The 25096-nt window shown below is 41.6% G+C and overlaps 1 protein-coding gene across 6 annotated transcripts in view; it reads left to right on the forward strand.

Moving 5' to 3' along the window:
• Positions 1-5591: 5591 nt before the first annotated feature.
• LOC109908062 (msx2-interacting protein) overlaps positions 5592-25096 on the forward strand; it is a 41959-nt gene continuing 22454 nt past the window's right edge. For 4 of the 6 annotated variants that reach the window (XM_031794319.1, XM_020506487.2, XM_031794322.1 and 1 more), the window contains exons 1-3: positions 5592-5984; positions 8777-9097; positions 14683-15288. In XM_031794319.1, coding sequence (XP_031650179.1) covers positions 5902-5984; positions 8777-9097; positions 14683-15288 — 1010 coding nt within the window. In that variant the 5' untranslated portion in view covers positions 5592-5901. The other 2 variants (XM_031794324.1, XM_031794323.1) reach the window with 2 other exon arrangements.

A 25096-nucleotide genomic window follows, 5' to 3' on the forward strand; every position in this document is an offset into this window, starting at 1 on the left:
CCCTCCTGTACTCCCTGTTCACTCATGACTGCACGGCCAGGCACGACTCCAACACCATCATTAAGTTTGCAGACAACACAACAGTGGTAGGCCTGATCACCGACAATGACGAGACAGCCTATAGGGAGGAGATAAGCCTATTCCCCCACAGGAAACTAAAAAGATTTGGCATGGGTCCTGAGATCCTCAAAAGGTTCTACAGCTGCAACATCGAGAGCATCCTGACCAGTTGCATCACTGCCTGGTACAGCAATTGCTCGGCCTCTGACCGCAAGGCACTACAGGGTAGTGCATACGGCCCAGTACATCATTGGGGCTAAGCTGCCTGCCATCCAGGACCTCTACACCAGCCGGTGTCAGAGGAAGGCCCTAAAAATGGTTAAAAACCCCAGCCACCCCAGTCAAAGACTGCTCTCTCTACTACCGCATGGCAAGCGCTACCAGAGTGCCAAGTCAAGGACAAAAAGGCACTGGTAATCAAATGGCTACTCGGACTATTTGCATTGTGTGACCCCCCCCCCCCTCTTTTTACGTTGCTGCTACTCTGTTTATCATAAATGAATAGTCACTTTAACTATACATTCATGTACATACTACCTCAATTGGGCCGACCAACCAGTGCTCCCGCACATTGGCTAACTGGGCTATCTGAATTGTGTCCCGCCACCCGCCAACCCCTCTTTTACGCTACTGCTACTATCTGTTCATCATATATGCATAGTCACTTTAATCATATCTACATGTACATACTACCTCAATCAGCCTGACTAACCGGTGTCTGTATATAGCCTCGCTACTTTTATAGCCTCGCTACTGTATATAGCCTGTCCTTTTACTGTTGTTTTATTTATTTATTTACTTATTGTTCCCCTAATACATTTTTTTGCGCTATTGGTTAGAGCCTGTAAGTAAGCATTTCACTGTAAGGTGTAGACCTTACGTGACAAACGTGACAAATAAACGTGACAAATAAACTTTGATTTGATTTGGACACCCAAAAGTACTGTCCTGCTAAGCATTTGGAATGCTTAGCAGGACAGGAAAATAGTCTAATTCAAATGTACATCGAATATAAACATGACAATGTAAATTACGCCTCACAGGAATCTGCCGAATGCAGATAGGCCTACCTCATTTAAACCCCACATTTCTGGCACCTACAGAGCATATTTTTTTTATCAGTCCTTTTCTATCTTTTGAGAACAGTTTTCTGGCCACTATTAGTATGCGCAGATTGTATTTCACAGTAAGGTATTTATTTGCCTGCCTCCGACATTAGACTTGTTTATTCCGTTTATTTATTCCATGATGATTTGAAGACGGTGCCGCATGATCAATATAATCCAGGATCGACCAAGACTGAAGGTGTAAAGGAATATGGCATGGTATAGGCTTGATAGTTCCACCACAAAATGCCTGTCTTGGACAATATAAAACAATTGTACAATCCACGAGGTTATTGGATTTTATTTAGCAGTTCCTTTTTACATCAGAAAAAAAAAATCGTTGCGTTGTTATTGGAAGCACACGATTATTTCCAAGAGCATTCATGTATGGAGTTCGTGGAAATTATAACGTGCCAGTACCTCCTCGTTGACGACTTGACTCAACTGTAGCCTTTCTAGAAATGTCTATCTCTGACCCCTTGGTAGGTGAGCCATACGCATGCGTCCTTGTTCAAATGCAGCTCCTTTTTTTTTTTTTTTTACCGCATTGCAGCGCATGCGTAGCCTAAAACAATGGATTTGTTTTCTTCACGTAGGCCTACCCATCTTTATTCAAACTGTCCATTAGATTTCATAAAACCTCCACTGTAAACTGTAGCCTACGGTTCTATCAAGTAATTTGATATTTAATAAGATTAACAAGGCTGGCCTACTGAACTTGCAACACAAGGACTTTGACCTATAGGCAATTATATCTTATCACCTTACTTTGTTTTGTGGCCTTGTGCCTGATTATGCTGTTAATTATTAAACAGAGCTCAGAAACTAGCAAAAGTGTTGCGTTACTGACGTCTGTGGTATAGCCACTAAGTTGAAATGGCATTGCAACTTAGTGTTGGAGCTAGAAACATAAGCATTTCGCTACATTTCCCTGCAAATCTGGGTAAGCCACCAATAAACTTTGATTTGACTTATTCAAAAGGGCAAAGATATACACTGTATACACAGAAGTATGTGAACACCCTTCAAATGAGTGGATTTGGCTATTTCAGCCACACCCGTTGTTGACGTGTATAAAATTGAGCACACCGCCAAGCAATCTCCATAGACAAACAGTGGCAGTAGAATGGCCTTACTGAAGAGCTCAGTGACATTGCTGCGGGGAATCAAGTCCCCACAGCAATGTTCCAACATCTAGTGGAAAGCCTTCCCAGAACAGTGGAGACTGTTATAGCAAAGGGGGCAAAGGGGGAACCAACTCCATATTAATACCCATGATTTTGGAATGAGATGTTCAACGAATAGGTGTCCACATACTTTTGGCCATGGAGTGTATTTTGCTAGGTTAGTTATCCTCCAGGGATGAAGTGGTAAAAAAGGGGGAAACCCTGAGCCCTGTGAGTATACCCTATGCAAATAAAGATCCATTTAAAGTGGCGACCCATCATTCAGGGCAGGTGTCACATATCAGTTTGCAAACAATGTAAAAAAAAACATTGGGTTAATAAGCTGCATACAAACATGGTCTCTTTTTTGCTTTCTTGAGTAAGGCAGCTCCAAAATGCAGGTGTTTCTGCCAAGCTCAGTGCTTTCTGTGGTGGTGGGGCAGCCAGCGGAAAATACGGAGCGTAGAGGTTGGTAATGTCCTCTAGTTGCGCGGTGATTGGCTCAGTGTTATGTCACTCACGGGGACACTATGTCGCCGCAAAATCTACGCGGAGAGCTCAAATTTAAGCCCTTTAGGTGCTGCCATAGAGTTACATTAGAAATGCCCATCCAAAAAGGCTCACGGTCATTGGCCAAAGATAAAATTATGTTTTATCTACCGTAGCTTTGATTAGACTGATCATGTCAACATCATACTTTCAAAATCTTAGCTAGCAAGCTAGACAAGCAGTCATCATCATGACTCAATTCGACAATCTACTGGTAAATCCTTTTCAACCCTTGTCAAAATATAGATAAAACGTATTGATGCTCATCGGTCATTGGACATCAAGATTACACAACAAGTTGGTAATCGCAAATTCAACAATGAGTCGTTTGGAAGGAATCAGTGGCTAACTGCAAGTGTTGCAAAGCAATCACTAGACTGCTATTCAATGGAGTGGGTATGTGGTCCATTGAAAGTCTGGGTTTAAGGGTCTCTTTTCCAAGCTTAAAAGGGTAAACATTCAACACCATGGGCCAGAAAAAGTTGAATACATTGACCATGCTGTCAATCCAGCATGACTTTTGCTGCGTTCAAAACAACTGGAGAATCTCAGACTTCAGGGAGTTCAAGAAAACTGGGAACTCTGAAAAAAAACAAGCTCTGACTTGGAAAATAAGTTTCCAAGTCGGGAACTCAAGCCTCTTTCTAGAGCTCCAACTTGAAGATCACTGACGTCACGATTCGACCTGGTTTATTTCAGAATTTTCAGTTATCTTAAAAGCACCATAAATCCAGAGAATGCCAGACTTTGATAACAAACCTTGATTGACAAAATGTACCCACAAGAAGGATGTAATATGTAATATATGTAATATGCCAGGTATATATGTACACTGTAGCTAATAAAGTAATACTAAGTGTATGTTGTGTAGTAAGCTGTTAGTAGCACATGTGCCTCACCCTAATAATTTGGTCCCTTTCCCCCTCATAACTTAGCCTACTTTTCTGATTTGGTGGTGCACATCTAGCCTATAGCCTGTTTTAGAGAAATGTAATCATCTGTAACGATGTGAGCTGAGAGTCAGGAAGCAAGTTCAGGGAGTGAGTGTATTAATAAATAAACACAACTTAATACAAATGAAGAAATACGAACATCGCACAGACATAACACAGGAACAGAAACAATAACGCCTGGGGATATAAGGTAATCAGGGAAGGTAATCAGGGAAGTGATGGAGTCCAGGTGAGTCTGATGATGCGCAGGTGCACGTAACGATGGTGACAGGTGTGCACCATAACGAGCAGGCTGGTGACCTAGAGGCCAGAGAGGGAGCACACGTGACAGTACCCCCTCCCCTACGTGCGGTTCCGACCGCGCTGACCAAAATTACGATCCCGGGGATCAGGAGTGGACCGGTCACCTCTGCTGAGGCATGGGAACCCTGTCAATCCGGCTGGGGTGCGGGAACCTGACAGACTGGCTGAGGCTGGGGAGCCTAGAGATCCGGCTGAGGCATGAAAGCCTGACAGGCCGGCGGAGGTAGGGAAGCCTGGCGAGTTGGCGGAGGCAGGGGAGCCTGGCGATCTGGCTGAAGCATGAGAGCCTGTAGCGGTTCCCGGATCTGACGTCTTTCCACTGACACAAAAAACTAAAAACACTCCCTGATGCTTCCCTTAGTTGAGGCATTATTCTGTAACAATGTGCGCTAAGAGTCGGGAAGCAAGTTCAGGGAGTGAGTGTTTTAATAAATGAACACAACATAATACAAAATAAGAAACACGAACAACGCACAGACATAACACAGACATAACACACGAAACAATAATGCCTGGGGAAGGAACCAAAGGGAGTGACATATATAGGGAACGTAATCAGGGAAGTGATGGAGTCCAGGTGAGTCTGATGACGCGCAGGTGCGCGTAACGATGGTGACAGGTGTGCGCCATAACGAGTAGACTGGTGACCTAGAGGCCGGAGAGGGAGCACACGTGACATCATTGAATATTGTAACAGCGTTCACTGTCTGCCCCCTTTATTTATGCTACGGTTCTGACTTGATGTACAGGGAGAATACTGTAAGAACGGTCCATGTTCTGAATTCTGTCGCTGTAGTTCTCTCATACCAAGGTAGTGGAATTCTACTCTACCAGTAACCATAATGTCCTTCAAGCCAAGGGGTTATTCTGTAGAAAACTATTTGCAGCAGGGTGAAACAATTCCATGACACATTTGAACATTCATCTTTCGTCATAATTAACTCTTTATTTTACATAATGCAATAATAATAAAGGCATGTACAACCGACAATACATAAGCCTACTTTAAAAAAAGAATTCAACCTTATTAAGCATGTCAAATTCATGAAAATAATACATGTCTATAAGCTTATAAATTCCATATAAGCTTAGTACAACTGTCTAATAAAGGTTTTATTACTAAATGTGTTGTTTTTGTCATTTGCGTCTTTGTATAGTAACTGCAGTAACCTACAGTTTTCTATGTTTTCTTATCCAATGGATAATACACTATTCAATGTCACAATGTAAAACATGTTTCAATGGCCTGTTGTTGGACTGCTTTCCAGTTGCTGCCTGTGTGTGTGAAAGATTAATTCCATACCCTTCGTCTACCCAAACCAATGACCCAAACCCCAAACTCAAGCATTCGATACCCACGCATGCGCAAGACGAACGGCGATCTCAACTGAAAGCGGAAAAAAATAGTTCACACACAGTGCCACGCGTGCGCTGTGTGCGCCTCATTACGAGCAAGGGTGCTGCATCTTTTTAGGTAGCTACAAGCATTATTTCGACAGCCAAAGGTCGCATGGTGTCAGGGACGCGCCTAGTCACGGGAATGGTAATAGACCGCATGCTCGTACACCCAGATCGCGCACAGTAAAGGAAATCAAACAGAGTGCAATAATTGAACCTAATGGTTACATTGGGTCAGAACAAACAGTTGATGATCTACGCACAATACTTTGCTGCGCTCAATTTCGCAACGTATTTTACTTTGTATCGGAAAAGATAAGGACATCACAAACTCTTCTGTATGATCGGGGGACAGGAGCGCACAGTATGGTCCGTGAAACCAGACATTTATGGGTGGGAAATTTACCCGAAAATGTACGAGAGGAGAAAATCATTGAGCACTTCAAGCGGTGAGTAAACGATCTTATTCCGGATATTTGATTGAGTAGGTCACAACTGTCAGCATCTGTCTGCCGGATTCCCCTAAAATCAGAAGATGATCAATCCTGGAGCGATTTGCCCAGGCAGTGACAGTAGGTAGCCTGGCTAGGCAACTGCCAGCAAACCAGCAACACAAGCTCACAAAACTCGGATGAAGAGTAAGTCGATAGATATTGTAGTTAACTAACATGAACGTACAAATTGCAATCTTATGACCCACACCTGCATTTCGCGGTCTTGTAAGCCATCTTTCCCACACCGTGGACTTGGAAATAGCCTAGCTAGCTAATTGCTTTAGCAAAACAGCTATAGCTAGCACCACTGAATACTCTTGCCACTGTAACAGCCTACCGGTTGTGGTGTGTTAAGACAGTGACTTGAATTGTGTTTACAATTTTATGGTTAGCCTAAAACTTGCCAGTTGCGGAGAGTGTCTCGTGCAATGGAATTCTAACTAAGCAAAAACAATTGAGGTAGTTTGTAGTTCCGCCAAGACTCACTGCAACATTGTAGCAAATATTGAGGTGGCTTGTGTGAAGTGATGCAGAGCTGACTCTTGCCAGCAGCATCATAATGTAACTGATATGGCGTCAATTAGCCTAATGTCATTAAATGTCAGTGGCTATACCAGTTGACTATCAAAATAAACTGAAATGTTCATTGAATGTTGCTATTAGTTGTTATTCAGTTGATTAACATAACATTTGGTATAGATTACAGTGATATCCTACAATGTCACTAAGATTTCCTTCCTTTACATTGGTTGCATTCATAGGTTGTGTAAACAAACGACCATATGATGATTATAAACCCTAATGAAACTGCCAACATATAAGAAACACGGCTATATATGGCACGGATCATATTCTCGATTGTAGACTAAATCAAATCAAATCAAATCAAATTTATTTATATAGCCCTTCGTACATCAGCTGATATCTCAAAGTGCTGTACAGAAACCCAGCCTAAAACCCCAAACAGCAAGCAATGCAGGTGTAGAAGCACTACATGTTGATATAGCAATTAAAAAAAAATAAAAAAAACTTTATATAAAAACGGTAGGCTATTGTTGAAAATAAATATTTTTCACTACTGAAATGTAAAGGGCAACATGTTTGCCACATTGTTCCATTACTATTACTTCACATTGTTATCAGTATGTCAAATCAGATTTGACGGCAAAGGCTATCGTTTTTGTGCATTAAACATTTCCCAACATCTGAATACATTTGGTTCTTGTTTCGACGCTGTGTGCGCTCTCTAGCTCCATACTGGCCGCCAAGGAAAAAACAGCCTGCCTATCTTTCGATCTAGGCACGAGGAGTAGCCTAATTAAAAGATGTGACATCCATATTATTTCTTTACGTTAGCTGAAGTGCTGCATTCATGTAACATTATGGCTGTCTATCCTGTGTTGTAGGCTAAATGGCGTATGTATTTCTGCTACGATTTCAAGCGCATTGTTTGCTATGCAGTGTATGTAGACAATATTCATCAGATCATTATGACTTCAAGAGTATCCTACAAAATATAGTCCGAAATTTCCAAAACGGACGTTTTATTTAGGCATACTTTCCTTTAATGTAATCCTTAGCCTTTGATGGTATTGTCAGATGCAATGCTTATGATAGCCTAACTGTTTTTCAAATCTTGCGGGGCATTTATGTCATGCTTATGATTTTAATGCATTGGTTACGTCATAAGAATTTAATATTCTTAGGCTATAACACGTATAATAAGACAAACGTTTTGGACAATTGATCACATACATATTGTTTTGACTTTTGAGGATGAAGCATTTTGTTGAGGGGAATGAGTGCGCGTGGAAAACATATTTCGGGGTAGTCTACTTACTCACTGCTCTTCAAGCAGTCTTTAGTTAAAGCTTTTGTAACAAGAAACAGCCAGCGTATGCAGGTGCATGACAGCTACATTTGTGATTGGAGTCCTTGAAGATGGGGGACGGCAGAATGAGGAAGCAGTGTGAACGGTTTTCTAAAATGGCGTCGGAGGGTATTCAATGTGGGAACTGGCATGACAGAGAGACTACACTTATGGGCATTCTCAGGGTGTCTTTCGGAAAATAAGTAGAAACAGATTTATGCGCTAGTTTTCATTGAATAGAAAAAAAGTGTTGCATGGAGCTAAGCTCTCCAAGACTGGCAAATAACCCCAAACACAATTTTCTTTCTCCAGTTGGTTTATAAATGCCATAGGCTATAATAAAAATACATTTTCAGGCAGTAAACCATTTTAATTATAGGCTACATTCAAGGTAACGATTGAAATCATCACTTTTTTCCTGTATTTCTCTTAATCAAGCCTTTTTGGAATGCCATATTGCATAAAACGTATTGCACCCACAAGCAAGAGGAAACCAGGAAATGTCACGTGTAGTTATGCTGCATTGTGCAGACCTCATCAGAGTTCCATCTTTGAATAGCTAGAAGGAGGAACTTTTCTCATAACTAGAATACATCCTCTATTGAAAAATGTATGTATAGTGCTATCTGCTTAACCAACAATGCATTATAAAAAAGAACGAATAATGTGTCACAAAGGGATGAGAGAGATCTTTCAGTTGTGCAACTGACTAGGTTTTCCCTTCCATTTCAATATTATAAAACACATATATGGTGAACAGTAGGGTCCTTTACCCATTGACTTGTTTCCATTTCCAATGAAATATGGCATACACCTTAAATCAATTAATTATTTGTTGCTGATCTCTTTTCCTTATAATTTCCCCTTTTCTCCATAGATATGGACGTGTGGAGAGTGTCAAGGTCCTTCCAAAGCGGGGGTCAGAAGGTGGAGTTGCAGCCTTTGTTGATTTTGTGGACATTAAAAGTGCCCAGAAGGCTCATAATTCTATCAACAAGATGGGGGATAGAGACTTGCGCACTGATTACAATGAGCCAGGCACAATCCCTAGTGCCGTGAGAGGGCTGGACAATAGCCTGTCCTTAGGCTCTCGAGGGCGGGATGTTTCAGGGTTCACAAGGGTGGCAGGGGACCTGGTGTATGTGCCCCCTGCATTGCTCCACAGCAGAGAGGGACGCTATGAACGCAGACTAGACGGGTAAGTGGACAAAGTTTCTCTGAACGCAGGGGGAACTTGGTTTCTTGTAACGCCTTGCCTCCAAGCATATTCCACAATCTATTAATTTACTTGTTTGGGGGTTAAAGAGGAGAATGAGGGGGAAATAAAATAAGTTCATACGCAGGAATAAATCTGTAGGCATTCCTTCCAAAGTCCTCAGAGCGTCGCCATCGCTCATGGATTGATATGGTAGACACCAAGATAAACTGTAAATGAGCATGTATGTACATCACGCACACAATTGTATTTCTATGTGTGTAGTAAATAGCGTATTTGCTGTTGAGGATTATCTTTGTAAACTTAAACATTCCTGTGAGGTGGATATCCCATTTGCAGAGAGTATGGGGCATATTGGATATCGTAAATCTCCCGGGATTAATGGATGCTGGAGAGAGTTTGTTCCAGCGGCCTTCCCTGGAATCACCCTGATCTGGAGTACCATGCCCTCCTTGGTGGATTAATGGGTCATTTTTGTATAACAATTCAACCAAGAATACATATTTGCATATTAAAGACGCATTAATTAGTTTTTGGATTAGTAGAAATTGGGTTCTCGATCATTCTGCACCCATTCCAGTGGTGTTTTCAAATGCATCACTTCCCTTGTGGTCCGGAGTCATGTGGATAACCTAAACCGGATATGTATTCCCGTTGGATTAAAACTGGCCAATCACAAAAGGATATTCTATCATTCAATAAAGTTGTGGGTTTTCCGGTTTTGTGTGGGATTATGTTTTGTTTCAGGTTTTAAGAATTAAATGCTGGGAGACCTCTACTGTTGATCAACTTTGTAGAGAAATGACAGAAATGTTGAGCAAATTACAAACACTTTTTTTGAATTCTAACTTAATTTTGTTGGTGGTTCAAATTATTATTTTTTAAATATTTTTGCTCTTCAAAGAGTGAGACTGTCCAATGGATGTAGGGGGAAGCATTAATTTATTAGAGGTTTGGACTATTTTTGGATCATACAAATCAATACAATTACATGGAAATATGGGGCTACCTGTCTTCTGGCATTGGATTACCTGCCTCCTGAATGCGGAAGTACATCTGTCCATCCTTGGATACAATTATTCCCAGAATCAGAACACGCATCATCCTGTCAACTTCTTCCCAAAGAATAAACCTACTGCCTTTAAGGGAACTGTATATGTTCGGGAGAATCATTGGGTGAACTGGATTATTTCTGACAGGTAAACTGTGTTACGGTCAGATCATTTTTGCTTCAATGGATCTAGTTGGACTATTGCTCAATTTTGCACACAGAATGTGGCGGACTATTAAATATGAAGATGAAAGACTTTTCCATAAAATCGTGTGCCATGATGTTCCAGACTCATTGCTCATGGGGTATCTATCAATAGAGCACTTTTTACAGAAGCTGGACAATTGGATATAATTTCTTGATTTGACTGGACTCTAGCCTAATTTTCCATGATTTTATTTTTATCAGTTATGTTTTATGTAACCATTTTTGAAAGGATAGTTTAGTCCTATGACTATTTTCCACCACATCAAAATCTTGTTACAATTGGATTTGATTTTTGGATTATCTGATCAAAGCAAGTGAGGATTCCTGCCATACTGACGAGGATTACTATTTTGAACATAAACCTATCTATACTGTGTGCTTTTCTCTGTGGATATATTTTTACATTGACTCTTTTTGGAATTAGCACTGCAAACATCTGCTTGGAATAATTTATTATCTTCGCTGCAAAGACTTTTGTTTGAACATAAACCTACCAGAATGTTTTTGATACATTTTTATGCCCACCCTATTGGTTTTTCCTTTTTTTGCTCACAAAGTTCTGTCTCCCTAGATTGTATTTGGAATTGTAGGTCGGGTTACCGCTGTCTCAAAAGGTTGGTATATCCTGCCCTGTGTATTTTAGCTGTTCTCTCTAACCCCTAGTTTGAACCCCTGTCTCTCTCCATATTTTTCACTAACAGAAGTTGCTGTTAAACATACGGTTTAACTGCTTGTTGTTATTTGCAGACTCTTTACTTTTTACCTGCTGTCTCCCCTCACCTTGAACCTACCCTGCCCACTTCCCAGCTGCTAATCCCTGCTCTCCCTAGTCAACAGTACCACTTTGCTGAGGCATTTTTCACATTAAAGTGAAAAATGTAGATACAGGCCAGATCATGGTAAACAGAGAAGGAATCATGCACCTCCTCTGAATGCTTTTTAAACCATGAACAATTACGTCAGATTTAATAGTTGTATCAGTTAATCAAAATCGGATTATATTCAACCCAATTTGAATTGCTATTGTATATTACATTTTACTGTCAGATTTGCCACCACTAAAGGGTTTATGCCAATGTTTAGATAGCTAGTCTCTCATTTGGTCTTGCTACATGATCGTTAGTAGCCTAACCTTGGAAACTTGTGGTCAAGTCCTTTTTTCTCTCTGAGCCCAAGAGCAGGATAAGTCCAGGAACAGATTCCTGATGTAGAATTTATACTGAAAGCCAAATTATCCATTGGCTTCAGCAACCCTAATTGTCACAATTTACAATGTTGCATGTAAAATCAGAGAACTGCGATTATTATAATTTTTTGTTGATCTAGTAGGTAGCATGACATATTCACACTAACCTCACAGTTTTTACATGATACTGGCAGCCACAAAGTAGCCAAAAATATGTCAGTGCCAAAGAACCGTTATTCCTTATGGCTATGGGCAGTGCATGCACTTGACAGCCACACCTACTACAGTAGCTAGCTAGCAATCCGTTCGCTGTATACAGTACCAGCATGTGATGGTAACAAACAATTATAGATACAAATCCTGCCTTAATAGGTTGAATTATTTTACGATTCATGAATAATTCAAATTCCATGAGTGTCAGGACAATGGAGACACTGGCATTGTACATACATTTGACATTCAAATATTCAGAAAGTCCCAAAATAGGTTAACACGGTTCTGTCCAGATTTGAACTAAACAGCATAGTTTCAAATATCTACATGGAGGAGTTCACAAAAGTTTGCGTCCAAACCATAGAGCAGGGATCATCAACTAGATTTTGCTGTGGGCCAATTTAATTGTTGAGTGGATGGTCAGGGGGCCGGAACATCATTTCAAATCATTTGTAGACTGCAAATTGACCGCAAGAAGCCCAAAAATATGTAATATGATATTTGACTAAAACATAATAATTTTAAATCTTGCTTGCATTTGTATATGATTACGAGTCTCTGTTATGCTTGGGAATAATTGGGAACACATTTCCAACATTTAAATCGCTTGGGGCTGATTTCCTGGTGTTTTTAAAGTATTTTATGTCCAATATTAAATAAATACAAATATTTGCTCAGAAACTTAGGGTGGGGGCATATAGAGAATGATAGAGGCCTCTAGTGACCATAAGGCTGTATTAGCATGGGCAGCGCCATTGAGGGCTTCCACCATTTTAATTTAGTCAACTGGGTGGGACTTACAAATTCATTGACTGATCCCTCATGGTAACCTTGTTAGAGTCATGTCTAAACATGTCATCAGGAGGGATCAGCCAATCGTGAAGAAGAAAATATACTACTTCAAAATAAAGATTGCATGTGCAGCACCATTGAGGATATCACAGATGGTATAATGACACAGATACAAAGAGGAGTCCTCTATATAGCTCTATTGTCCAACATGTCATCATGCAGCCATGCAAATCTACCTGAAAACATCAATATGTATGCATTTGCTAACAGAAAAAATGCTAGTGGGCTCGATTGTTAAGTAATAGCTCATTGCAAATAAATGCTAGGTATATTGGCCCTAAACCACAAACCCCAGAGGTGCCTTATTGCTATTATAAACTGGTTACCAACATAATTAGAGCAGTAAAAATAAATATTTTGTCATATCCGTGGTGTACGGTCTGATATACCACGGCTGTCAGCCAATCAGCATTCAGGGCTCGAACCTCCCAGTTTATAATTTCAATTAGATTGTATATTAGTTATACTTTGGTTTCTTTGAGATTGATGGACTCAAGCAAAGCAGAAGTTACACTGAAGTTATACTGCGTTTCAATAAGTCCCAGATTAATCTCAAATGTATGAAAAAGTGAATTAATCATCTAAGTGTGTTTGCTACATTGTAAGCTGTTCCATTTTTAAGTAGGCATGAATTGGGCTTTTTTATTCCTCTGTCCTAATTCACACCATTTTTAAATATTTGTTGATAATTCACCACTTCGCTAACTCATGCATTTTTTAATGGACACCGACTGCCTCCTTATTGAGGTGGTGGTGTACCTGCTATAAGAACATAACTAATGAATAGAATTGTACTAATTTATCAGAGCAGAGGATATCAATCAATTTCAGTGTACCTAAAATCTTTCGATTGGTGTTTTAGGCCATTCTGACATAGATGAAGGCTGTCACACCTTGACATGCTACCAGTTAGGAGGTCTGGTGATTTTCTACTTTAGATAGCAAGTTGCAGTATCTTGCAGGATAATCCTCAGAAACTTCTGCATTGTACTGATTACATAATTGATTATGAATAAGCGCGGTATCTTTCTAGCTAGCAGCTACCCCTGTGAATTTAATTAAAAGATAACATAACAAATTGTGCAATAACATTAATTGCACAATACAGTGAATACAGTGAAAACCATGTAATTGCAATATTTTAGGGTTATCATAATATCAAAATCTAATCCTGGACATCCCTAATGACAAGCTAACATGCGAGCTCAGTAGATTAGTATTGAACCATCAACTACTTGTCTAGTGCCTGAAATGCTCCTCAGTTCCATTTAAGAATGGATTCCATACTTTGAAATAGCTTCTCGTCAATAATATTTGTTGTATTATTATTAGGGTTGCAAAATATAAACTGGAGCTAACCATCATCTTTGATCTGTCTGATCCTGCACTATTAATGTACGGCTGTCCAGAATAGGAAAACTATATATTATTAATAACGTTAGGTTTTAGCACTGCATCCATTGAAGTCTCCAGACTTTTGTTTTTCCACATCCGGTTGTGCTCTCTATTGTGTGGGTCATGAGAACTAGTTTCTATATAATTTTCTTTTCATTCTGCTTTTCTGTCGAGCACATGTAATTCCATGTACAAAATATCTACTCCTTTTATCTAGTTTTCATGACATTTTCCAATTGCGAAGATTTGGATGTTTGTCAAATACTAGGGGGAATCACAAACAAGTGAAAGATTAATCGCCATGCCTAGTTAGTAATTGTTCAATTTAATTTAGATAGAAATCAGAAAGTATCTGCATAAAAGTGACATTCTGCTAAATATAATGAGCAATATGAATTAATGAGAAATTTTTACAAATATCTAATAAGTAAAGTATGATATCAATTGATATGTTTACTGTATATTTTAAGTCTCAAATAAACAGAAACACCCTTTGAACACTCAACTTGACTGCTGTCTTAGTTATTTGATAGCCTGACACTTTTATTTACCACCTTGTAAAGCTCAACTAGTTGATTACTAATTAGTGTCAAAAAGCATAACGTTTCTCTCTCTCTCTCTCTCTCTCCATTTCCTCCTTCCATCCCTCTCCCTGTCACTCAGGACTGCTGAAAGTCGGGATCGAGCATATGATAACAATGCCTACGGACATCACGAGCGTGCTGGCAGTAGCTTTGACCGGCAGCGTCACTACGACTCAGACTATTACAGAGATACCAGGGAGAGAATGCTTAACACTGGCTCTGGCACTGCCAGTGGAGGTGTTGGGGCTGGCTCTGCAGGGGTCGGTGGAGGAGTTGTAGGTACTTGCGTCAGTGCCTGTGGAACAGGTGGTGGGGCTGGGACTGTGGCTGGAGGAAGTGGAGGATCTTCATCGGTTGGTGTGGGATATTATCGTTCACATAGCCGGAGCCCGAGCCACTTTGATACACCAGAGCCTCAATATGATACTCGTGCCAGAGAACCCTTTATACTGGGCAGCATAGATCACAGGGATCTGTACCAAGAAGAGCATGGACGACATGGAGATCGATCTTACCACGACAGTCGCAGCCTGTCTCCACACTCTTCACATTCACGTAACCTCTCTCCACAAAGGTTCGCGAGTCCAGCATCCTGGCCTCCCCGCTCCCACAGTGGCACCGGCTCTCGCAGCCGTTCCTCCAGTTCCAACTCTGTCAGCAGCACCAGCAGCAGCACCAGTGGCAGGTAGATAGAGCGAGTTCTCATCAGTTTCACTGTCATGCATTCTGTCCCCTGTAGTTTATCATATGGTGTCTCTCAGTAGCGGCTCGTCCATTAGAGGAGGCGCTCCACTTGTGATTGGTCAAAAAAGTACAAATATATACAGTACCAGTCGAAAGTTTGGACACAACTACTCATTCAAGGGTTTTTCTTTATTTTTACCATTTTCTACAGTGTAGAATAATAGTGAAGAAATCAAAACTATGAAATAACACATATGGAATCAAGTAGTAAACAACAAAGTGTTAAACAAATCCAAATATATTTTATATTTGAGATTCTTCAAAGTAGCCACCCTTTGCCTTGATGACAGCTTTGCACGCTCTTTTTTTCATTATTTATTTAACCTTTATTTAACCAGGTAGGCTAGTTGAGAACAAGTTCTCATTTACAGCTGCGACCTGGCCAAGATAAAGCAAAGCAGTGCAACACAAACAACAACACAGAGTTACACATGGAATAAACAAACATACAGTCAAAAGAAGTATGTACAGTGTGTGCAAATGAGGTAAGATAAGGGAGGTAAGGCATTTCGCCATAGTAGCGAAATAATGACAAATTACCAATTTAACACTGGAGTGATAGGTGTGCAGAAGATAGGTGTGCAAGTAGAGATACTGGGGTGCAAAGGAGCAACAACAACAAAAAATAACACTATGGGGATGAGGTAGTTGGATGGGCTATTTACAGATGGGCTATGTACAGGTGAGGTGATCTGTGAGCTGGTCTGACAGCTGGTGCTTAAAGTTAGTGAAGGAGATATGAGTCTCCAGCTTCAATTATTTAATTTTTTTTGCAATTCGTTCCAGTCATTTGCAGCAGAGAACTGAAAGGAAAGGCGGCCAAACGAGGAATTGGCTTTGGGGGTGACCAGTGAAATATACCTGCTGGAGCATGTACAACGGGTGGGTGCTGCTATGGTGACCAGTGAGCTGAGATAAGGCGGGGCTTTACCTAGCAAATACTTATAGATGACCTGAAGCCAGTGGGTTTGGCGACAAATATGAAGCGAGAGCCAGCCAATGAGAGCATACAGGTCGCAGTGGTGGGTAGTATATGGGGCTTTGGTGACAAAACGGATGGCACTGTGATAGACTGCATCCAATAGGCTGAGTAGAGTGTTGGAGGCTGTCTTACAAATGACATCGCCGAAGTCAAGGATCGGTAGGATAGTCAGTTTTACGAGGGTATGTTTGGCAGCATGAGTGAAGGATGCTTTGTTGCGAAATAGGAAGCCGATTCTAGATGTAATTTTGGATTGGAGATGCTTAATGTGAGTCTGGAAGGAGAGTTTACAGTCTAACCAGACACCTAGGTAGTTGTAATTGTCCACATATTCTAAGTCAGAACATTCCAGAGTAGTGATGCTGGATGGGCGGGCAGGTGTGGGCAGCGATCGGTTAAAGAGCATGCATTTAGTTTTACTTGCATTTAAGAGCAGTTGGAGGCCATGGAAGGAGAGTTGTATGGCATTGAAGCTCGTCTGGAGGTTAGTTAACAGTGTCCAAAGAAGGGCCAGAAGTATACAGAATGGTGTTGTCTGCGTAGAGGTGGATCAGATAATCACCAGCAGCTAGAGCAACATCATTGATGTATACAGAGAAAAGAGTCGGCCCGAGATTTGAACCCTGTGGCACCCCCATAGAGGCTGCCAGAGGTCCGGACAACAGGCCCTCCGATTTGACACACTGAACTCTGTCTGAGATGTAGTTGGTGAACCAGGTGAGGCAGTCATTTGAGAAACCAAGGCTGTTGAGTCTGCCGATAAGAATGTGGTGATTGACAGAGTCGAAGCCTTGGCCAGGTCAACGAATACGGCTGCACAGTATTGCCTTTTATCGATGGCGGTTATGATATCATTTAGGACCTGGGGTGCAGTTGCTGTGGGGGGGGGGGGGTGCAGGGCTGTTGACCGGGTTAGGGGTAGCCAGGTGGAAAGCATGGCCAGCTGTAGAAAAATGCGTCGATTTATCGGTGGTGAGAGTGTTTCCTAGCCTCAGTGCAGTGGGCAGGTGGTACTCTTATTCTCAATGGACTTTACAGTGTCCCAGAACTTTTTGGAGTTTGTGCCACAGGATACAAATTTCTTTTTGAAAAAGCTATCAGTTGCTTTCCTAACTGCCTGTGTATATTGGTTCCTAACTTCCCTGAAAAGTTGCATATCGCGGGGGCTATTCGATGCTAATGCAGTACGTCACAGGATGTTTTTGTGCTGGTGAAGGGCAGTCAGGTCTGGAGTGAACCAGGGGCTACAGTGGGGCAAAAAAGTATTTAGTCAGCCACCAGTTGTGCAAGTTCTCCCACTTAAAAAGATGAGAGGCCTGTAATGTTTATCATAGGTACACTTCAACTATGACAAACAAAATGAGGAAAAAATATCCAGAAAATCACATTGTAGGATTTTTAATGAATTTATTTGCAAATTATGGTGGAAAATAAGTATTTGGTCACCTACAAACAAGCAAGATTTCTGGCTCTCACAGACCTGTAACTTCTTCTTTAAGAGGCTCCTCTGTCTTCCACTCGTTACCTGTATTAATGGCACCTGTTTGAACTTGTTATCAGTATAAAAGACACCTGTTCACAACCTCAAACAGTCACACTCCAAACTCCACTATGGCCAAGACCAAAGAGCTGTCAAAGGACACCAGAAACAAAATTGTAGACCTGCACCAGGCTGGGAAGACTGAATCTGCAATAGGTAAGCAGCTTGGTTTGAAGAAATCAACTGTGGGAGCAATTATTAGGAAATGGAAGACATACAAGACCACTGATAATCTCCCTCGATCTGGGGCTCCATGCAAGATCTCACCCCGTGGGGTCAAAATGATCACAAGAACGGTCAGCAAAAATCCCAGAACCACACGGGGGGACCTAGTGAATGACCTGCATAGAGCTGGGACCAAAGTAACAAAGCCTACCATCAGTAACACACTACGCCGCCAGGGACTCAAATCCTGCAGTGCCAGACGTGTCCCCCTGCTTAAGCCAGTACATGTCCAGGCCCATCTGAAGTTTGCTGGAGAGCATTTGGATGATCCAGAAGAAGATTGGGAGAATGTCATATGGTCAGATGAAACCAAAATATAACTTTTTGGTAAAAACTCAACTCGTCGTGTTTGGAGGACAAAGAATGCTGAGTTGCATTCAAAGAACACCATACCTACTGTGAAGCATGGGGGTGGAAACATCATCGTTTGGGGCTGTTTTTCTGCAAAGGGACCAGGACAACTGATCCGTGTAAAGGAAAGAATGAATGGGGCCATGTATCGTAAGATTTTTGAGTGAAAACCTCCTTCCATCAGCAAGGGCATTGAAGATGAAACGTGGCTGGGTCTTTCAGCATGACAATGATCCCAAACACACCGCCCAGGCAATGAAGGAGTGGCTTCGTAAGAAGCATTTCAAGGTCCTGGAGGGGCCTAGCCAGTCTCCAGATCTCAACCCCATAGAAAATCTTTGGAGGGAGTTGAAAGTCCATGTTGCCCAGCAACAGCCCCAAAACATCACTGCTCTAGAGGAGATCTGCATGGAGGAATGGGCCAAAACACCAGCATCAGTGTGTGAAAACCTTGTGAAGACTTACAGAAAACGTTTGACCTCTGTCATTGCCAACAAAGGGTATATAACAAAGTATTGAGATAAACTTTTGTTATTGACCAAATACTTATTTTCCACCATAATTTGCAAATAAATTCATTAAAAAATGTGATTTTCTGGATTTTTTCCCCCTCATTTTGTCTGTCATAGTTAAAGTGTACCTATGATGAAAATGACCGGCCTCATCTTTTTAAGTGGGAGAACTTGCACAATTGGTGGCTGACAAAATACTTTTTTGCCCCACTGTATATCTGTTCCTGGTTCTACATTTTTTGAATGGGGCATGCTTATTTAAGATGGTGTGGAAAGCACTTTTAAAGATTAACCAGGCATCCTCTACTGACAGAATGAGGTCAATATCCTTCCAGGATACCAGGGCCAGGTCGATTAGAAAGGCCTGCTCGCTGAAGTTCTTTTAGGGAGCGTTTGACAGTGATGAGGGGTGGTCGTTTGACTGCAGACCCATTACGGACCAGGCAATGAGGCAGTGATCGCTGAGATCCTGGTTGAAGACAGCAGAGGTGTATTTGGAGGTCAGGATGATATCTATGAGGGGGCCCGTGTTTACAGATTTGGGGTTGTACCTGTGTGATAATTGATCATTTGTGTGAGATTTAGCTTAGATTGTAGGACGGCCGGGGTGTTAAGCATGTCCCAGTTTAGGTCACCTAACAGTACGAGTTCTGAAGATAGATGGTGGGCAATCAATTCACATATGGTGTCCAGGGCACACCTGGGGCAGAAGGTGGACTCAAACAAGCAGTAACGGTGAGAGACTTGTTTCTGGAAAGGTGGATTTTTAGAAGTAGAAGCTCGAATTGTTTGGGCACAGACCTGGATGGTATGACAGAACTCTGCAGGCTGTCTCTGCAGTAGATTGCCACTCCACCCCTTTGGCAGTTCTATCTTGTCGGAAAACGTTATAGTTATTTCAGGATTTTTGGTGGCCTTACTAAGTCAGGATTCAGACACGGCTAGGACATCCGGGTTGGCAGTGTGCTAAAGCAGTGAGTAAAACAAACTTAGGGAGGAGGCTTCTAATGTTAACATGCATGAAACCAAGGCTTTTACGGTTACAGAAGTCAACAAATGAGAGTGCCTGGGGAATGGGAGTGGAGCTAGGTGTTGCAGGGCCTGGATTAACCTCTACATCACCAGAGGAACAGAGAGGGAGTAGGATAAGGGTACGTCAAAAAGCTATAAGAACTGGTCTAGTGCGCTCGGAACAGAGTGTAAAAGAACAGGTTTCTGGGTGCGGAAGAATAGACTCGAGGCATAATGTACAGACAAGGGTATGGTAGAATGTGAATACGGTGGAGGTAAACCTAGGCGTTGAGTTACAATGAGATAGGTTTTGTCTCTAGAGACATCATTTAGACCAGGTGAGGTCACTGCATGTGTGGGAGGTGAATCAAAAATGGCTAGCTAAGGCATATTGAGCAGGGCTGGAGTCTCTACAGTGAAATAAGACAATAATCACTAAACAAAACAGCAATGGACAAGACATATTGACATTAGGGAGAGGCATGTGTACCTTAGTGATCACAGCGATTCAGACAGCTAGCGGGCCGGGGCTAGCAGAAGCGCCTTAGGGGGGACGTCGCGATGTAAGAAGTTTGTTGAAGCCCCCTCAGACGGTTACGTTGGCAGACCAGTCGTGTTGGATTGGCAGGGCTCCGTGTAAGCAGTAAAAGGGTCAAGGCCAATTAGCAAAATAGGTATTGTAGCCCAAGAAATTGGCTGATGGTCCTCTTCAGCTAGCAGTTCGATATGTTCTAGACAGCTAGCAGGCTAGCGGATGGGCCTTCAGGGGACATTGCGATGGCGGAGCCTGTTGACACCCCTCAGGCGGATTACGTCGGTAGACCAATCGCGGTGGAATCGTCGGGGCTCCGTGTCGGTAGTAAAAGGGGTCCAGGCAAATTGGAAAAATATGTATTGTTGCCCAAGGAGTGGACCTCTTCAGCTAGCCAGGAGATGGGCCTAGCACGAGGCTAGTTACAGGCTCACTGGTGCTTTCTTTCGGGACAGAGACATTAGCCAGGGGGTAGCCACTCAGATAGCAGCTAGCTAGCTGCGATGATCCAGGTGAAAAGGTTCAGAGCTTGCAGTATGAAACCCGATATGTGGAGAAAGAGCAGTCCGGCATGCTCTGGGTTGAAACACGCTGTGCAGACTGGCAGGAGTTGACCAGGCTAAGGTTGGCTGATGACCGTTAGCCATGGCTAACTGACTATTAGCTAGTAGCTAGTTAACTGTCTAGTTTCTGTTGGGGATCCCGGTTAGAAAAGTATAGAAAATAGCAGATCCATACCACATTTGGCGAGGCGGGTTGCAGGAGAGTATGTTGATACTGAGGTTGAAATATAAAAAAAATATATACAAAGGAAGAAAGAAAAGATATATACACGGGACATGACAAGACGAAGACAAAGACGTCTGAACTGCTACACCATCTTGGAGACAGGATTACAGGTCACAGCAGAAAGTATAGTGCATTCGGGTAGTATTCAGACCACTTTTTCATGTTTTGTTACGTTACAGCTGTCACGCCTTGGTCATAGTATTTTGTGTTTTCGTTATATATTTGGTCAGGCCAGGGTGTGACATGGGTTTATTTTGTTGTGTTTCGTATTGGGGTTTTGTAGGCATTGGGATTGTGGTTGATTAGGGGTGTGTCTAGTGTAGGCTTGGCTGCCTGAGGCGGTTCTCGATCAGAGTCAGGTGATTCTCGTTGTCTCGGATTGGGAACCGTATTTAGGTAGCCTGAGTTTCACTTTGTATTTCGTGGGTGATTGTTCCTGTCTCTGTGTAGTTTCACCAGATAGGCTGTAATTAGGTTTCACGTTCCGTTTGTTGTTTTGTATTTTTGTATAGTAGTTTCATGTGTCACTTTTCCATTAAAGTCATGAGTAACCACCACGCTGCATTTCGGTCCGACTCTCTTTCGACAAACGAAGAACGCCGTTACAACAGCCTTATTCTAAAATGTATTTTATTTTTCTAAATCCTCTTCAATCTACACACAATAACCCATAATGACGAAGCGAAAACAGTTTAAAAAAAAATTGATCCCAGTATTCAGACCATTTGCTATGAGACTCGAAATTGAGCTCAGATGCATCCTGTTTCCATTGGTCATCCTTGAGATGTTTCTACAATTTGATTGGAGTCCACCTGTGGTAAATTCAATTGATTGGACATAATTTGGAAAGGCACACAACTGTGGGACCTACAGTTGAAGTCGGAGGTTTACATACACTTAGGTTGGAGTCTTTAAAACTCGTTTTTCAACCACTCCACAAATTTCTTGTTAACAAACTAATGTTTTGGCCAGTATGGTTAGGAAATCTACTTTGCGCATGACCCAACACATTTTTCCAACAATTGTTTACAGACTATTTCACTTATAATTCACTGTATCACAATTCCAGTGGGTCAGAAGTTTACATACAGTAAGTTGACTGTGTCTTTAAACAGCTTGGAAAATTCCATAAAATTATGTCATGGCTTTCGAAGCTTCTGATAGGCTAATTGACATCATTTGAGTCAATTGGAGGTGTACCTGTGGATGTATTTCAAGGCCTACCTTCAAACTCAGTGGCCCTTTGCTTGACATCATGGGAAAATCAAAAGCAATCAGCCAAGACCTCAGAAAAACATTTGTAGACCTCCACAAGTCTAGTTCATCCTTGGGAGCTATTTCCAAATTCCTAAAGGTACCACGTTCATCTGTACAAACAATAGTATGCAAGTATAAACACCATGGGACCACGCAGCCGTCATACCACTCAGGAAGGAGACACGTTCTGTCTCCTAGAGATGAACGTACTTTGGTGTGAAAAGTGCAAATCAATCCCAGAACAACAGCAAAGGACCTTGTAAAGATGCTGGAGGAAACAGGCACAAAAGTATCTATATCCACAGTAAAACGAGTCCTATATCAACATAACCTGAAAGGCCGCTCTGCAAGGAAGAAGGCACTGCTCCAAAACCAGACTACGGTTTACAACTGCACATGGGGACAGAGATCGTACTTTTTGGAGAAATGTCCTCTAGTCTGATGAAACAAAAATGGAACTGTTTGGCTATAATGACCATCGTTATGTTTGGAGGAAAAAGGGGGAGGCTTGCAAGCCGAAGAACACCATCCCAACCGTGAAGCACGTGGGTGGCAGCATCATATTGTGGAGGTGCTTTGCTGTAGGAGGGACTGGTGCACTGCACAAATAGATGGCATCATGATGGGGGGAAATTATGTGGATATATTGAAGCAACATCTCAAGACACCAGTCCTGACCTCAATCCTATAGAACATTTCTGGGCAGAACTGAAAAGTGTGTGTGAGCATGGAGTCCTACAAACCTGACTCAGTTATACCAGCTCTGTCAGGAGTAATGGGCCAAAATTCACCCAACTTATTGTGGGAAGCTTGTGGAAGGCTACCCAAAACGTTTGCCCCATTTTAACCATTTAAAGTCAATGTTACCGAATACTAATTGAGTGTATGTAAACTTTTGACCCACTGGGAATGTGATGAAAAATAAAAGCTTAAATAAATCATTCTCTCTACTATTATTCTGACATTTTACATTCTTAAAATAAAGTGGTGATCCTGACTGACCTAAGACAGGGAATTTTTACTAGGATTAATTGTGAAAAACGGAGTTTAAATGTATTTGGCTGAGGTGTATGTAAACATCCGACTTCAACTGTATATAAGGTCCCACAGTTGACAATGCATGTCAGAGTAAAAACCAAACCATGAGGTCGAAGCAATTGTCCGTTGAGCCCCGAGACAGGATTTTGTTGAAGCAAAGATCTGGGGAAGGGTACCAAAACATTTCTGCAGCATTGATGTTCCCCAAGAGCACATTTGCTTCCATCATTCTTAATTGGAAGAAGTTTGACTGCCCGGTCAAACTGAGCAATCAGGGGACCAGGGCTTTGGTCAGGGAGGTGACCAAGAACCCAATGGTCACTCTGACAGAGCTCCTGAATTCCTCTGTGGAGATGGGAGAAACTTCCAGATTGACAACCATCTCTGCAGCACTCCATCAACCAGGTCTTTATGGTAGAGTGGACAGACGGAAGCTTCTCCTCAGCAAAATGCACGTGACAGCCCACTCAGAGTTTGCCAAAAGGCACCTAAAGGACAGGCCATGGGAAACAAGATGATCTGGTCAAATGAAACCAAGATTGATCTCTTTTGCCAGAATGCCAAGTGTCACGTCTGGATGGAACCTGGCACCATCCCTACGGTGAAGAATGTTGGTGGCAGCATCATGCTGTGAGGGATGTTTTTCAGCAGCAGGGACTGGGAGACTAGTCAGGATCGAGGGAAATATGAACCTGTTAGAGCTTGAGATGATCTGCAGAGAAGAATGGGAGAAACTCCCCAAGAATAGGTGTGCCAAGCTTGTAACGTCATACCCAAGAAGACTCGAGGCTGTAAATACTGCCAAAGGTGCTTCAAGAAAGTACTGAGTAAAGGGTCTGAATACCTATGTAAATGTGATATATCAGTTTTAAATTTTTTAAATATTTGCAAAAATGTCAAACCAGTTTTTGCTTTGTCATTATGGGGTATTGTGTGTAGATTGATGAGGGTGAAAAAATAAATAATTTAATCAATTTTAGAATAAGGTTTTAAAGTAACAACATTTGGAAAAAGTCAAGGGGTTTGAATACTTTCCGAATGCACTGTAAATGGGCCGCTGAAATGAGCGCTCAGATCTTCTGGACCAGGTACTCAACAGATGGTGCTTAAATTGGAATTGACAGTGTTTTAACTACTTGCAGATACTACTTGCAGATATGAAACAAACAGATATTACATTACCGTGTAGTTTTAATAATAAAATGGTCTGACGGTGATTTGGACATACTCTGTATTCATATCCCGAAAGAAAGAAATGTCTCACTACAATAAATGTTAATAGAAAGTTAGCAAAAAATAGATAATATCTTGCTATTTGTGGAATAATCACCATTATTTAACTCTTTAGTCATATCCCAGTTTACCTATTTACTTATGGCCTTGCCTTGTGACATGTTTTTAAAATGTTCTATTATTCTATTTTATTTGGAACGGCAAGCCACACAAAATGAAATGGGCCTATTTATGTAATGAATATGAATTTGGAGAACAGAAATATTAAAATATTAAAGC

This window comes from Oncorhynchus kisutch, linkage group LG17 (genome assembly GCF_002021735.2).
Source record: "Oncorhynchus kisutch isolate 150728-3 linkage group LG17, Okis_V2, whole genome shotgun sequence".
Lineage (NCBI taxonomy): Eukaryota > Metazoa > Chordata > Actinopteri > Salmoniformes > Salmonidae > Oncorhynchus > Oncorhynchus kisutch.